The 17,552-nt window shown below is 41.0% G+C and overlaps 1 protein-coding gene across 14 annotated transcripts in view; it reads right to left on the minus strand.

Moving 5' to 3' along the window:
* elavl4 (ELAV like neuron-specific RNA binding protein 4) overlaps window positions 1–17,552 on the minus strand; it is a 162,215-nt gene that overhangs the window by 92,898 nt on the left and 51,765 nt on the right. For 6 of the 14 annotated variants that reach the window (XM_072510927.1, XM_072510920.1, XM_072510919.1 and 3 more), the window contains one exon: window positions 3,289–3,529. In XM_072510927.1, the coding sequence (XP_072367028.1) occupies window positions 3,289–3,517 (229 nt within the window). In that variant the 5' untranslated portion in view covers window positions 3,518–3,529. Of the gene's footprint in view, window positions 1–3,288; window positions 3,530–10,361; window positions 10,535–10,803; window positions 10,987–11,909; window positions 11,949–12,671; window positions 12,735–17,552 lie in introns of those variants that run through there. The other 8 variants (XM_072510926.1, XM_072510924.1, XM_072510928.1 and 5 more) reach the window with 6 other exon arrangements.

The following is a 17,552-nucleotide window of genomic DNA, read 5'->3' on the forward strand; positions in this document are numbered from 1 at the left end:
GATGTGCGTGTTCATCAGAGGGGGAGGTCGCAGACAAATCTTCTACAGGGAACTTAGGTGAGGTCCTCAATAGGGCGGCCTACAGGAAAAGGTTCATGAGGATTCACACCATAATGCTAGGTGCATTGGCTGGTCTGTCAGGCCGCTTCCTAACCCTGCCAAGGAGCAAGGAGGAATCCAGATTGTGTCCTCCCCCAACCTTTGCTGCATCTCCCTGTTGTGTTGCAGATTCAAAAGACACGTAAACTGCAGCCCCATAACTCTTGCAGCACTATTCCACATCCAGAAGCTCACCACAGCATCTTGAAAAACAATTTACAGTATTTTCCAGAGACTTTAAATTGGCAGACGTTATTCTCCATGACCTTATCTGCAAGTGTCTGACCCTTTAAATGAGGCTAGTGCTGGGCCCCTCTTGCAGCTAAACACATACAGCGGAATTTTCCCTTGGCGGGATCCTCCGGTAGCGCTTCCACGCCCGCAGGTTTCCCGATGGCATGGGGTGGGCATAATAGGAAACCATTGGCTGGCTGCAGGAATGGAGAATCCCGCTGCTGGTGGGGGCGTGCTGCGCCGGAAAGCTCAGCTTGCAGACCGGAAAATCCTATCCATATTCTTTAGTGAGTGACAAACAAGTATGCTGTCTGTGTTCCAAGTTTGTAAGCAGAAGGCGCGATCTACAGGCCGAGTTGTGCCCAAAAGGCGGTGAGGTCAGCAGGTGCCGGGCGATCCATCTTCGGAGATCTATCTGGCTCACCACGCCTCGTGAGATCTAACGCGAGACAGCTAGTCTCACTCTAATATGCGCTCCCCTGATCTCCCCGATGCATCAGGATGTAACTCCTCCGCCTCGGGCAAGCACATTTCAGTGCTGCTCCCCACAAACGGGGACAAGACGGAATGGCACTTTTGGGGTTCCGCCAGGGGATTGGAGGCCCCTGGTGCTTGCCCTCTGGGCAGGGTGGCACTCTGACACTGCTGGTGCCACCTGGGCGCCGCCAGCCTGACACTCTTGAAGTGCCACCTGGGTGTCAGCCTGGCAATGCCAAGCTGGTATTTTTCCCGCAGGGAGCGTCGGGTCTGAGGTGCCCTGTACATGTGAGGTGGGGTGTGGGAGACCCCCAAGGACCCCCTTATAAGTGCGTTGGGGCTTTCTGGGGGGCTCGGTGGTCATGTCGGGTGGGGGTCAAGAGATCAGGATGCATTTAAAAATGGCGTCCCAATATTCTCCTGCACTCAGGAGTTCCGGCGAAAGCACATGGGTCATGATGGAGGCACTGCATGCCCCAATTAAGAGGATCTCCAGCTCGCTTCATGCCAAATTCAACAGCAGTATGGATCCAAATTTCACCCCTAGAAAGTTTTAGCAAATCAACAAAAATGCATTTGTTCAGGACTCATAAAAGCCAAGCTAAATCTGTACTGGACCAAAAATGTCTGCAGGAAATAATGAAGAGTTGATGATAAGTCTAATATTTCTTTGTGGTTCCTCTGAAAGTAGGCAAGAGGAAATGATGAAGGGTTGGCAAGAGAAGTGCACACAAAAGGATGAGTGAATATTTTGGTCATACTTGATTACTTTTGGAGATGGGATATTTAAGCAGAGTGATCCTTCAGTAGATTAAATGCATGATGAAGGAAAATGTACATAACTTATGGCTTGATGGGACAACTGCCCATTTCCCATTGCATGCTCTCTAATATTCTTTGTTGAGGGGTAATGTCTCAAGTTCATGCATTGGCATCTTGTGCCCTAACGGAGGATGCAGATTTATTCGATTTTTCATTGGGGACTGTTTGTTGACATCACTTGGGAAAGTAGGTGACAATGGAGCCCAAAGTACATGAATGGTAATTTACAAAGAAACAAAGGATGGACTTGTATGCCGTCCACGATGGCATGTTTGGAGGCGTGGAGGGCATTTAATCATGCAGGAGCGTGACGGATGGAGACCCCAGCGCCTTCCCGCCTCCATCATGATTAATTTTGTGGTGGGATGGTCCATGGATGGCTTTTCCGCCCTGCTGCCAATTGAGTCCCTTAAGTGGCCCATTAATGCCCACTTAAGGCCTCACCACGCGACCACTGATGTTAACCCAGTGGAAAGCATGAGGGCATTTTCACGCAGGAAGCATGACAAGCAAACTTGAGAGTCGCTTGTGGTTTCCCAGGAGGATCGCACGTTTAAAGGCACTCAGTGCCTAATTGGGCGATGCAGCATTGAGAAGGTAGAGGCTCACACTGGGAGCCACTCCCTCTTGCTCACACGTTTCTGATATCGGTCCACATGTGCCTGTGTGAAAACGCCTGCAGGATCGGCCTCTGGCCTGGGGTAGTTGGCATTCACGTCAGGAACCCACTAAAACAGGCTCAGAATATCAAACTGCTGAACTCCCTACATCCCGCCATCAAATACCTCTGGCCTGAGTTGCTCCACAATCTTGGGCCTCTGGTGAATGCCATCCCAGCAGCAGCCTCCACCTTCCCAACAGCACTGCTGAGGAAAAGAACAGTCGGCCTCTGCTAGGCTGGCAGCCCTCACTGAGCAGGGGTTCCCACCCCTGGGGTCCTTGATATTGTGGATGGCCCACTAATGGCCTGTTAATTGCCTATCTGGCTCATATTTCTGCAGGCATTCGCCAAAGGTCCAAATAGAGTCTCTTGGCACCAGAGCCACATTTGCTCCATAAAATCTCCCCCAAATTGTGCAATTTACTTCAAATATAAATTTCCAATCCCAGGACTTATTGACCCAATTTTCATCTTTAGTTGAGGCTGAAAATCAGTAGTACTGAATCAATTGCCTGGTCATACTTGGCAGCCGATGTTCTTTTTCATTGTCTTCGATTAGGTTGGTATATAGTGGACAGTTGATCTACTACTACTGATTTTCTTCCCCCATTGAAAGTGAAAGTTATCCCATTACCTTTGCATTTTCATCATAGCAGTAGTCACAATATACATTGAGTGTTAAATATGTTTCCTTTGCCTAAATATTTGTGCCTGTAATTTTGACACAGGTTTTCTTGTGAGAAATCAGTAGTTACCTTCTGTGAAGTGATGTAAATAGCCAAAAATAGCTATTTAGGCCATAACTATAACTCCCACTACAGTCACAGAAGCAGACTGTGGGAAATTTAAAGCCTTTTCATTTAGAACTTAAAACTGACAAATAATATCGAAACTACACAATCTTTCATATTGAACGTTACAAATTGAAAATGTTGCTTGGTCTGCTTCAACAGAATTGCTGCATCTTTACACTTCATTCTCAGGTCCAAACTAACCTGTTATTTTATCACGAACAAGTTTGCATGATTCTATTTCACCGATGCTCCCAAACAAACTTCTGAATTCTTCCTGTGTCATGTTTTGGGGAAGATAATTGACTATGAGGTTGGTTTTGCTGTCATCTGTAGGAGCCCCTGTCTGCATAGGTGATGGACAGTTTCTACTGTTGCTTGATGGACCATTGGGCGTGTTGGACGTAGGGCCATTTGACACCTGAGGTTCCATGGTGCTGATTATCTATGAGAATGCAAAGTCAATATTAGAATTCCATGCATGAGTAAAAGAGAATAAACACCCTTCCAATCGTCAGACATGTCTGTCGGTACTGAGTATGCAACTTTGATTCAGCCCCTTTAAAAATTACAGATACTAACTGTAATTTCACTTGAGTATGTGCGATGTCACGCTTCTTAAATCATAGTCAATTATATATTCTGCCAGTTTAGAATCCATAATTAGAGATAAACGTACTGTGCCTGTGGAAATGCACACGTGAATCAAAGAACCCCAGAATGGATTTATTAAATGTAGGTTGTGTTTGGCAAATGTAAGAATTTGTTTTTGAAGGGGGTTGGATAGATAAAGTAGATGTGTTATATGTAGATTCTCAGATTTTCAATAGAATGGCATATAAAACAGTTTCTCTGAAAATAAAAAAAAGGCACAGAGTATATGAAGCGTAGCAACACGGAAAGAAAGTTAGTTGATGGACAGGAATCCAAGGGGTAGGGTAAACGGGTGTTGCTCAGATTGGAAAAGGGTTGGCAGCATTGTATGGTCAATGCAAAACACTGGGATCAATGTTCTTTGTACTAGACCATGGTGAGGATCCTTTTTTCTATTTTTATCTTTTTAAGACCTTTAGAATGTCAGGGACTGAGACTGCTGACAGGATAGGCTCATTCAGAGCCTGTCCCATTAACGTGACATCTTGGGACCTGCCTTCAGAATTGCCTTTGCCCATCTGTCAATATATATGGCGGGAAAAACCAGCAGGGCAGCCAGTGGGCTACATAACTCTTTTCCCACCTGAGCTGGCACATAGGGTGCGATCGAACAGCAACGCTGTGCACGAAAAGCAGTGCGCCGCAGCACAATGTGGTCGACAGAAGCTGGGCGACCTTGCTCCCGGGGTCTACCCGGCTCGCAACGCCTCACAAGATCTAACGCAATCTCGTGAGACGTTGTGATATAAAACCTACCCATTGTGGGTGCGATCAGCTACCTCTAATATGCAGTTCCCGTGGCACTGGTATCTATTCCCTTTGCCTCAGAGACCTTAGGCGAGTGCCGTTCAGTACTGGTCTCCACAAACAGGGACCAGACGGATCTGCACTCGTGGGGATATCCCAGGGAATTGGAGGCCTCCAGGTGCATACCCTTTGCCAGAGTGGTACCCTGCCATTGCTGGTGCCACCTGGGCACCCTAGCACTGACAGCCTGACAGTGCCACCTGGGTGAAAGCCTGACATTGCCAAGGTGCCTAGGTGGCACTGCCAGGGTACCAGGTTGGCACTGCCAAGGTGGCACTGCCAGGGTACCAGGTTGGCACCGCCAAGGTGGCATTTTAGATGCGGTGCCGATTGGGTGCCCTGCGCACGTGTTGGAGTGGGTGGAGACTGGGGACCCCCTCATAGTGAGTTGGCACTTGGGGGGGGGGGGGGGTGTCAGGGGTGCTGTTGGGGGCTAGAGATTGGGACGCCATTTTAAAATGGCATCCTGATCTCTTGCTACACTGAGGAGGTCTGGTGAGCAGAGCTCCTCAGTGCAGAAAATGGGGCTGTGTGGCCTCAGCCGTACAATTGCGTGTGAGCGCCGGGAAACACATGGCTAAACACGCTCGCTATGGGACTTTGTTCCCATTTAGTTACATCGCACTCATAGTGTGTATGCAAAAACATTTTTTTTAAAAAATCATATAAAACTTTGATTGGGTCACTGTTGGAGTACTGAATGCAGTTTTGAGAATCCCATTATAGAAAAAAAACATTGGGAGCATTGAGGCCGTACAACTTAGAATAATGCATGCGATGAGAAGAGACTTGAAGAACTGGTACTCTACCACTGCAGCATTGATGACTAAGAGGAAATCAAGATTTAAAAGAAAAACTATGCAGAGTTTTGATAGGTTGAACAATAGAAACGTATTTCCTCCGATTGGGAAGTTACTGACTAATACCCTTTGGGAGAGGAACCATGCTGCCCCTATATGGTCCGGGCCACATGTGTCTTCAGTTCCACACCACGTAGTTGAATCTTAATGCCCTCAGGACAACTAGAGTTGGGAATTAAATACTGCCTTGCCAGCATCACCCATACATCAAGAGCAAACAAAAAATGTCATTGACCGGAGGCCATCAATTATAAAACTGTCAGTAAAAGAGTGAGGAGAAAGTTTTGGAAAGATTTCTTGCTCAAAGTTGTTGGAACAAGGGATGCTTTGAGTGGTTGAGGTTGAGATCGTTGCATCTTTTACAGACAAATTGAATAAATATTTGAAACAGAGAAAGCTATATAATGGGAAGGGAGCAGTAGATTAAGCACTGAATTGCTCTATCAAGGAGCAAGTTATGGACATGATGGGCTGAATGTGCTCCACTATGTACTGTAAACCTTCACAGTTCTATACAAGGTAGTCCATTTGTCTGTTCGGTCATTAGAAATGATTTTAGCTTTGGGAGGTGGTGTAAAACAAGTGATCTTGGATCTGTTGTCCGCTGTGGAATGGGCAATCCTCTCTGGCTGCACCATGGCCCAGCGATCCAATCAGGCAATTCCTTATAACATGACTTGAAGTTAAAATTGCTCCGAATGAGTTTTATGATCTGAATAGCTTTCTTAATGAAAAATTGTTTTTGTTTAACGAAGTCAGCATTTGAAATGCTGGCTAAAATTGCAACTGCTCTGTTAGAGATCAGAGTTTAATATTATTACATAGTGGCACATAAATGTAACATGATAATGACACATTATGAAAGATCATTGTAAAAATGAACAAATAAGAAGCCAATATCAGTGTTGTCATAATAAAAACGTATCTTAAACCGCAGTGGTGATAAATCTCAGGAGCTAGGCACCATAAGCTAACCCGTGCAAAATAGTTTCATTCTCGTGTTTTTTTCTATTTCTTAACTTGATTTCCCCCCCCCCCTCCCCGTTAGTTTTACAAAGTGAAAGACATTTTGCAGCTAATGTGTATGTCGAACATCACTGGCAAATCTTTCACATTCAGTGCAGTCTTCCATTTGGTTCGTAACTAACATTTATCATTTGGATAAACAGGTTTTAAATGTAAATGAAAGGCTTTATGTACCAACAATTAAAGAGGAGTACTGCACATATACATACGTTGAAGTGGTTTCGTCATTCAACAGATAAAGCAGTAGTACAAATTTGTCAAAAAATAACCTGCAGTTTCCTTTTTTAGGAAAATATATGACTTTTATGCCCCAATTAGCCTCTTTTGAGGTAACTGATGGGATAGAAAATATATTTTTCAAAATCTTGCACAAAATTATTGAAATGCCACATTGGTCCACACATTGTAACCCAAATTTCTGGATCTATTTTCTGTATTCCTCCCTAAATTGTACCTAAAATTACAATATGTCCTCATTTAGACTCATTTTTAAATACCCTTTCTCACATACTCAAATTAACTCGACAATTTCCCCATGAAACTTAAGACAAGATGTAATTACCATTGTGCAGCTGTGGACTGTGGCATCAGCAGCACACACAGCAAAGCTATTACTGTTTAGTTGATCACAAGCACAGCACTGCTTTTCAATCTGATTATCGGTGAAGCAGGTACAGCTTAGTCTACAGTTCTCTCTCCAGCACTTCTGCATTTTATGCCAAAAAAGACAATTTAAATTACTGAATAAAATGTATTTTATTTGTGTTAATGGTTGAAATCTTCCCTAGTGTCATTTTTTTCAGTTTATCAGTAACTGCCTTGCAATAATACTTTAATTTCCATTTACGTCATTCTCTTCCTCCCCCTTTTTATTTGGAAAAAAAAGGTTAACGAATAAAAATTCCAAAACATTAGGTAATGAACCAGTAAATTTTCAGTTGTATTTATGTAATCCTTTATATCCTATTTTTTAATAGGCATTCTTTTCATATGACATATGCTACACATTCACAAAACAGGTTTTCTTGAGAACAAAAGAACACAACTATGAATTTGGCTAAACCTTTGGAGGGATTTAATTATCATTTGTTGTACGTCGTGTCATATTTTGAGTTTGTGAAAAATGATGGTGTAAACTTAGCTACTCAAATTAGCTCAATTAGGAACGGTTAATGTATAATGAAACAAAGGATCATAGCTTTTTAAAAACAAATTTCTATTTCAATGTGAAGCACAATGTTAATATATTGTAAAGTCAAGAGTTCTATGGAGGAAAAATGGTGGCAGGGAGGGAAAATATTTTTAAAAAGCAGTTGCTATGGATGATCTGGTCAAAGATGCGGCGCTTAAATCTGCTTTTCTCCACCAGGGTAAAGAACTTTGGGTTAGGGAGGAATATGGAAAATTGATCCACAAATTTGGGTTACAATGTGTAGACCAGTGTAGCATTTCAATAATTTTGTGGAGGATTTTGAGAAATACCTTTTGGACTCCATCAGTTACCTCAAGAGAGGAGTTAATTGGGGCACAAATTTATCTTCGATCATTAAACAGAAAGGTCATGTATTTAGTATAGCCAAAGACAGTATTCTCAGAGGTCAGAATACATCAAATCTGTCATTCTAATTTTAGCCTTTTTCTAGAGTTGCGATACTGCCATCAACATCAAATTCAGTTCTCATAATTGAAACATGGTGTGATCTATCACAGTAAATCTGTCACAGTAAGAATTGCATAAATTGAACAGAAGTTCCGTCAGAGAAAAGAGAGGTTGAAATGAATAAAACCAAACAACTTTGGATTATGCACAGGCACAGTTAAATAAAATTGAAAAGTGAATTACAATTTCTTGTCTAATAGCAATGAAAAAAAGTCAGAATTCACAATTGTATTGCAATTACTACCCACAATATGTTTCAAAATCATATCAATTTGCAAAGTTCTTCTTTATATTATTACATAGAGCAACTGATTTAAGGACCAGTTGAATTTATTTAATTTACTTGGCAACAAAAACTAAAGTTCAGCAATACCAACTGCAGGAAGAAGGTTGATCTGACTTGATGATGAAGGGGCTCCAATACTGTTTAACTTACTAGTGTGCTATATTTTGTTTAGAAAATGGTTATTAGATAACATTTTTTTCTTATAGGCAAGTGGCAACAAACAACTTAATTGGAAATAAATTATAAATGTTTGTAGCATTTTAAGATTAATTGCAGTCTCATTCAGCCTCATGATCCATCCTGTAATCTCCTTTCACACAAGTATTAATACTATCAAACATTTACAAAATATCCCAGCTGGATTTTTAATTAACACGTTAACTTTTCCAGTAACCGTACAAATTCAACAGATTTTCAAAACAATTTGGTTGATTGTTTTTAACTTCTCCATGCAACAAAACAAATTCATAGGAAAATGTTAAAATAAAACTTATATGCTTTGAAAAATATTTTTAGAACAAGATCACCATTAGATTTTGATGATTACTAAACCAAGTCAGCAATTTTTGAAAATTAAGTTAATACCAATTCCAACTGTGGTTCTCAATGATTTTGAAATATTTTTCATTGAGCTATATTTCTCTAGGATTATTTGTTTATTTAGGATGACTTAACTAGAAATTAATTAGCATTGAATTTTTGAAAAACTAAGCTTGCTATTTAACTTGCAGTTGATAAACTTTTGATGGTTCAAGAACATTCTGAAAGAAAATACTCATAATTATACAGGTATAGAAATAATCTTGTCACATATTCCAGAGGGGAATAAATGCATGAGAAAAATCAATGTGTATCTTTACTGAGTATTTTATTTATCTTGGAGTGGTGTTCTACATAAACAAAATCTAATCTTTGGGCCTTAAGAAATCCTCCACAATCTACGCTAACACTCTAATGTAAATCCCATCTTCCTTTTAGGACACTACAAAATCATTAATAAAACAAATCTACAAATTTAACAAGGATAAAAATAACTCATTGCACAAACATTCTACAAAGAGTTCGCAGTTTCACCCTTCTTTAGTTGTAATCGGTCAAGTTTGCTTTCCCCAATCCCTCATATCGAATGCATCCTATGTATTCATTTCAACTGAAGAATTAATTATTCCTCTTTACTAAAGCAAAACACACCCACTACAATGTTAAAATTGGTCTAAACATTAATATCTTCACCAGGTTCAAATAATCCTATTGGCAGACATAACAGGATAGATAGCCTGATGAAAAATTGCAGTAATGACTGTAACAACCATCAGCAGTGTGATACACGCCATTTACTGTTAAAGGTTTTATTTTGACCAAATTTCTCTTCGTTGCTCATACAATTTCTTCCACTTTGGATTTTCTTTCTACATGGATGTACCTGTCAATGAAATGCCATTCACTCTTAAGGCACAGATGTCAAATAATAGCTTCAACTGAGCTAGCCTCCAGTCTGGAATATAATTAACACTTTTTGAAACAATTAAAGTTGTGACTCTCAGAATGGGAGAGACAATCACAGTGCCTGTTCTACTTTCGCTTCATGCTATTCCCATATGACTGCCACCTGCTCTCAGTTCAGCTTCCTTTAGCTTGTTTCCTTGGCAACCTTTCGCAGGCTTTTCTTTCGAGCTATCACTTTCATTTCAGCTGTTCAGTCTAATCCTATTTATATTACACCCATCAAAACAAGTATCTGACGGAAAAAGCCCACCGAACAAACTGAATGGAGAGGAAAAAAATGAATAATCTATTCTGTTTGCATCCCCATAAATGCTTATGAACACGACAGGTTTGATGTTCATGTATCTGCAAAATAAATACGCTTAAAAAGCTAAACTACATTCCTCTACTCACAAAGACTGTATGTTTTCAAATACTGTACTAAACAAAGAAAATGTTACAGATGCTGAGGCAAATAGCACATCTTTTAAACACCTACCATTTTTAAACCACCCCACTCCATTTTTGATTAGCAAGAAATTTGTAGTCTTCACTGAATCAAAACCAAAAGGGCGTTGTGTAAAAAGCAGGCATGCCTTCTCTGCAACACTGATGTTTCGATTTACAACAATTCAACATATTCTACATAGTACAGCACACAAGCCTCCTCCTCTCTGATGAGGTCACGATTGAAAACTCTTTGAAATACAATATGTGGTTGTACGGGTGCTTACATAAATCACATCCTTGAAATCATTGCAACCATTGAACAGATTTTTTTGGCCCCCTCACTCTGAGGCCTGAATATTAACTAGGTTTTTAATTTTGTTTGTTTCCACACAAATAGACTTTCATTAATGCGCTCATAAAATGTACAATAAACTGAACCATTTTGGTACATTTCCCAAGTAGATTAAAATATACCAAGTCCTAGTACATACCATAACCATTCTTATTGCACAGGATTAGATCTTATCGTACTTGAAATCTCCAGAAGACTTATAATATTTCAATTTCTCTGTTAAGATCCAAAAGCACAGTGAAAGTGTTTGTGTAAAACAAAAGAATAAAGCAGTCCTGAATCTATGCTGCAGGAAACAACAAATCAGCTCAGAGAATTGGCTGGCTGCTTTACCCTTTTACTCCCATTTATGGGACCATCTGTCACTACTGCTTGTTTCTGATTGGCTAGAAAAATAAAAGGCTGTCATGACATCAGCCACTATTGAAATTAGCTTTTACCAGATTGACGATGTTAATGATGCGGTGACCTCTATCCACAACAGAAAAAAGCTTTTGAACCGCACCATGTCCCTAGTAATTAGGCCGAGACTAAGAAACCAACACACACAAATTTTCACTGAATTTTGTTTACAATAAATTTGCAAGTCACATCTTCAATATGCAATCTGCCGAAGACAAGATGTCATATCTCAGCCATGCATCAATGCTTGCATCTCACATCCATTGTCAAGCAAACAGAGCTTTAAAATTAAAGTGTTTCAACTACCTTATCTACTCTGACAGTTGCTTTCTCAAGACATGCATAATTAATGCAAAGCCTTGGGGTTCACAGACGACTTTATATAAAAATTACAGAAAGAAACCAAATGTATTTCTGGTACCAGTAACTATTTTCCCTTAATCTATTATTTTGGAATCTTTATTTTTCCAAAATGAAAGTGTTTGATATGATATTCAAATCTTTCCCCCCCAATGATGTTCTAGCCCATGTCCAAATTGAAAAAAATTCTATACCATAGTATCTTTCAAATCCTATTATGTCAACTTACATTGGCTATTAACCATACATGCAAAACGGCATGTTAACTGTATCCTTCAAATACAGTTAGCCAGATGAACTGCTCACAGTTGACAACAAATCTTCTCAAGAAAAGCCAATACAAAATAAATTGGAATTAACATAAATAAGTCACAGCTACTGCTTATAAGAATACAAATAAATTTAGCAATCATACCAGTACCAGAAATGCAGGATGTATATCTAACAACTTAACAATTGAAGATACAATAAAAAAACACTTACTAGGTAGAAACAAATACTTGGCATATCTTCCTGAAATCAAAATAATATCTTTCAGCCTGTTAAGTAAGAAATAGAACCCTGTGACAAATTCATGATCCTGTGCACCAGCACGCCATAATTCAAGAAGTCAACCCAGCGAAACAGTTTCAGGAGTACGAGCCAAATGTTTTGCAACAATACAGGGAAGCGAAGAACAATTTTAGTTTGTGTCCAGTGCATTTCTTGTCAGTATTCTCTTTGTGCTTTACAGTAGTTGGTGGAACATATATTTTCCATTATAAGCTATTATCTGCCTTCGCAAAGCAATTGTTTTTATGATCAACCAGATTACATCTCCACATACGAAATTGCAATGGCTCATTTTCTTCAAAAAAGTGATCAGTTAATGATAAACTATACAGAGATTCTGCACTTCAGTTATCTGCTATCAGCATGATCTTTTAGCGGTTCTCTGATCAACATGAATTCGTCCAAGGTTGAGTATCTTAGCATCAATTGCCATCAAGCTCACACAAACAACATTCCAGCTAATTCAGCATTAAGTACTGCCAATTCCAAAGCATTTTGAAGCCTTAAACATAATCTTCCAGCAACAGCCTATAGAACACGACAACCGTATTGAATTTATTGAACATAAAATGCAAAGTATCACATTAATCTAAGACTTCTTAAATGTATTACCTGAATACTATAATAATTATCTTTAATTCAAAAGAGCTATGCACAATATCTTAAAATGCTTGCCAAAAAAAATCACCTTACCTCATTATTTAATAAATCAGCATTTAGTGTCCTGCTAATTTCAAACATTTTACTGACAGTTCAGTTTTACACAATCAAAATACTTCTTTTGATGCACTTTTAGTAAAATACGTTTACACAAGGGGATTTCCTTTTTTCCAGATTATACCATGCGATAGGTCAGTCAAATCTTCCTTGCCTTAATCTGCTCTACACCAACAGACAGCAATACAATTTTTCCCTTATCAAATTCACATTAAGACTGTGTTAGATGTATTGCTCAGGCAGATTATGTTACTCCAACATGGCTGTTGAGCAAGTGTTCCTCTCCAGTTACAGTTCTCTGAATTACCACAAGGTGAGCAGTGTGCACAAACTAAAGTTTATTTCTTTTTTTGCTTCTTTTAAAGCAAACTCTTGTGAAATACATGTACTTAAATTCACGATACAAAAAATGTAATACAAACATTTAGAGCTGCATTAAATAAGATTTCATAAACTTCTATAGACACAAGCAATTACCATGCACTAATCTTTAACATGAAACTTGACGAATAAAGGTACCAAAAAATGCAGATACTGAAATTTAAGGCAATGCGATAAATCCATGGTGATCTAGAGACCAATATGATAATAACATCTAACAATAATAGAAAATTCTCAAAAGCGTGGTAAAAGCAGTTAATATTGCAAACCATTATGTGATTTTATTCCCTTTCATTCGGTGAAATGAAGGAAAAGAGTATATTTGTTTTGACAGTCTAAATTTAACTCCATCCCAACAATAAGACCTTTACTGTTTAGTCAAATCTGCTACATCAAAATAGCAAATACAAATACATTTGGTTCTCAAATTATTTTTTCCACTCTGAGGAAATAGTGGAAGGGATTCTCTGCCACCCGCAGCGGGTTTTTCGATGTGGCGGAGAAATGGGTGCAGATCCGTTTGGGATATTCTGGTCCCCCGGTGGAGGTGGCATCGAGGTTCGTGGGCTGGACATTGGATTCTCTACGCCTTGTGAATTCCAGCCCTGTGGGCCGGGATTCATGTGGGCATGGATTGATGCAAGTATTTGCCAGCTTGGCGCGGACGCACTGGGCCAAGGGGTTAGGTATTTAAGGTAGCAGCCTCCAAAGTCCATCAGTGGGTCTCCCTCCCCTCACAATGCAAATCTTGTCCGCCTCACCTCCCCCATCAGAAACCCTGATTAAACCCCCCATTACAGAGACCCCCCCATATCAGGGACTGCCCCATAACAGGCAAACCCCCCATCTCCCATATCTGAGACCCTCCCAAGGGACAGGTGAATGGAGAAGCAGTGATTTTTTTCACTGTTTCTGCCTGGACTGCTCTTTAGCTTCAGGCAGGGGAGGCTGATAGGAGCGGTCTCTGTTATGGGTTGGGGGTGGGGGTAAGAGTGGAGACAGAGAAGGTCTCTGTTATGGAGGGTTCTATGTTATGCCATCAGGCCACCTGCACAAAATGACAGCTCGATAACGGGATTCGCGACGGAATCTCTTGCAATCCCTGCCAAACATAAATTTGCATGGCTTGGGAGAGTGAATTGCTTGTGGGCGCCACTCACAGCGCCAGCGTGAACCACAAGCAATTCAGTTCTGGCTGGAGAACATAGGGCTGGATTCTCTGATTTTGAGGCTATGTTCGGAGGATGTGTCTGGTTTTACGACAAAAAGGTTGGTGCCGCCCCCGCACTGATGCTCCGACTGGTAAGGGGCTAGCAACCACACCACGTAAAATGCACGGCCTTCCTGATTTCAACGCCTGGAGAATTGCTAGGTCCGTGGCCGCGCATGACGACGACCTGCAGCAGTCGCGCTGTACAACATGGCTGAAGTCGCGCGCGGACCCGGCCTGCTAGATTGTGCCCTCCTGGACACCCCTCGCCACCCCCCACCCCTCGCTGAAGTCCCCCCCCCCGGCCAGAAGCACGGCTCCCCCCGCCCCAACAGTGGCGGCGCTGGACACAGTGCGCAGCCGCCATGCAGGGTTCCCAAACACTGAGCGCACACGTCCCCAATTCCATTGGCAACTAGGCCCATCGGGGGAGGGTCTTCAGGGAACGTCCTGAGGCAGTCCCAACAGCGTGCAGCATACTTCTCGATGACGTCGTTTTGGTGCGGGCAGAGCATCCGAAAACAGGCGCCGTCACCGATTCAGTCGTAAACAGGGATTCTCTGATCGCCGATTACGTTATAGCCTTCCGGTAATGGAGAATCCCCCCATAGTCTCCCAAACGACGAATCCAGCCCGATATCAACGAAAATATGCCTGTAAGGACTTCAACGCTCCGCTCATTGTTTCTACTACACAATGGGTATAATAATTAAAGTCAATTTCTTTAGATACTCTCTCCCTCTCTCCATTCAAAACCAATGAACATAGTACAATGATGGAAGAAAAACATAATTAAACTCATATCTGCCTGACTCAAAACCAAAATATGAAGTACATGTTCCAGTCCTATTGCAGAGAATAGGACTTAATTCGCAGTGACTAGAAACAACTAAAACTACCATTTGAACAGAATGAACTCAACAAGGTTAAAATGAAAAGCTGCTTCTTAGAGCACTGAAGCCAGAGGGCCACAAATTTGTTCAATAAGTTGTAATTTATTTTTGCGTATTTAATAGAATAAATTGATTGTTTGTAGTATAAACTCTAAGTTTGCTTGCACTCTGAATTGCAGCACGGAATTTATGTTCTGTCTGCTCTAGAGACTGAACTTCAGAGGGTAATAAATCCTTGGAATAGGGCCTTAATTTCAATCTACAGTCCACATAACCATTTTGACATTGCTGCCTTCAGAAATGTACAGTGCTAAACAATTCAAATGTCGGTTTTAAAATATCTCACAGAAAAGGTTGATCTTTAAATTTGCACATCATTATACTGGAGAAGTAAAAGTACAGTACGTTACAAAACAAATATTAAATTATTTATGTCAGAATAAAAGAAAATCATGAAATGTTCTGTTTAGAATCAGATATTAGAATTCACTCAGCTTTTAAATTTTTTTGGGGGGGATAGAAAACAGAAAAAAGTAGTTAAAAACACCTACCTAATATGGTGCTGTCCTGAGGCAAATTTATCCAATCAATACTGAATTATTGGTGTACCACTATCTGCTGTACCACTGGACAGTGCTTAGCACAGTATACTAAACAATTGTAGCGGTAGTGTCATTTGCAGTCTGTTAGAGAATCACTAGAGCTTTCATGTGCAAGGGTGTGTTATGAAACCCCTCTAAAACAGTCTTCATGCTAGTTTCTTGACGATTGCGCCTGTGCTGCATTTCCTATTTTATGCTCAGCAAAGCAAGCAAACATTCTGTAAAGAAAGTGATCAATAGTTTTAGCTTCTCTCTTCTTTAACCATGAACTGCAATTCATGACAGCTCCCTTTTTGACACTTCTCTCTATGCAAGTACAGAAACAGCCCTGAAGTTCTGATGCGTTGGTAAGTTGTAAAGTCAGAGGTTATATTGGGAATGGAAAGAGGACCCAACAGTCTTATACTTCATTTAAATTTCACTGCAACGTCCAGCAGGAATAAGTGAGGGTGTAGGTGTGCCTGCCCTAGCAAGGATGCAGCCATGCAAGTGATGGGTTTAATAGAGGGTGATATCATCAGTCCTTATTTCATAATTTCCGTTCTAGGATTTATCGATCTAATTTATACCTCTATAAAACATTGGCAGCTTGGAACTGCGAATGAACAAGGATGATGGTGGAATCTTAAAACGGGAAATTGCTATGTTTCACTGATGTTATAAAGGTGATCATTATTTTACCATGGAGCAGTCATTTTGGAAAATTATTGTGCGTGAATTTATGCTGCTGGCTTCATTTAGAAGTTTCCCTTGAGGCTATTTAATATTTGCAGGGTTTGCAGGGAAAGCTGCAGAATGTTTTTTCGCTTGGGCATTTCCCTTGTTATGGTTTATTTGTTTTTTATTAATAAACATTTTATTGAGGTATTTTTGGTTTTACAACAACAAAATAAACAATGTACATGAATCTATAAGCATAATGCAAAAGCCGTCCTCCTCCCTTACAGGTCCCACCTTTATTAACCCCCTACTTTGAGCTAAACTAACCCCCCCCCCCCCCCCCCCCCCAATCTGCTGACGATTAATTTTTTGCAATGAAGTCAATGAACAGCTGCCACCTCCGGGCGACCAGGGAAGCAAAGGCCAGAACGCCTGCCTCTTTCTCCTCCTGAATTCCCGGATCTTCCGACACCCCGAAAATCGCCACCTCTGGACTTGCAAACCCCTGCCAAAATCCCCTAAGCTTTGGACATGTCCAGAACATGTGGACATGGTTCGTTGGCCCTCCTGCACACTTTACACACCTATCTACCATCCCAAAGAATCTGCTCATCCAGGCCACTGTCATGTGAGCCTAGAATTACATTGAATTGTATCAGGCTGAGCCTGGCACATGTTGTGGAGGCGTTGACTCTACACAACGTGTCCGCCATAGACCATCCTCTATCTCTCCTCCCAACTCCTCTTCCCACTTGTGCTTCAGCTCCTCAGTCTGCGTCTCCTCTGACCCCATAAGTTCCTTGTAAATATCAGGGACCCTCCCCTCTGGAAACTACCCTATCCTGTATCCCCCTTGGTGGTAGAGCAGGAAGATTGAAACCTGTCTACGTAGGAAGTCCCGCACCTGCAGGTACCTGAATTTGTTCCCCCTCGCCAATCCAAATTTCTCCTCCAGCTCCCTCAAACTTAGAAAGCTCCCCTCTATAAAATATAAACATATCCCCCATCCTCTCAATCCCTGCTCTCTGCCAACTCCGAAACTCCCCTTCCATACTTCCGGGGCAAACCGGTGATTATTGCAGATTGGAGACCAAACTGATGCTCCCTCTGC

This window comes from Scyliorhinus torazame, chromosome 7, assembly GCF_047496885.1.
Source record: "Scyliorhinus torazame isolate Kashiwa2021f chromosome 7, sScyTor2.1, whole genome shotgun sequence".
Classification (NCBI taxonomy): Eukaryota; Metazoa; Chordata; class Chondrichthyes; order Carcharhiniformes; family Scyliorhinidae; genus Scyliorhinus; species Scyliorhinus torazame.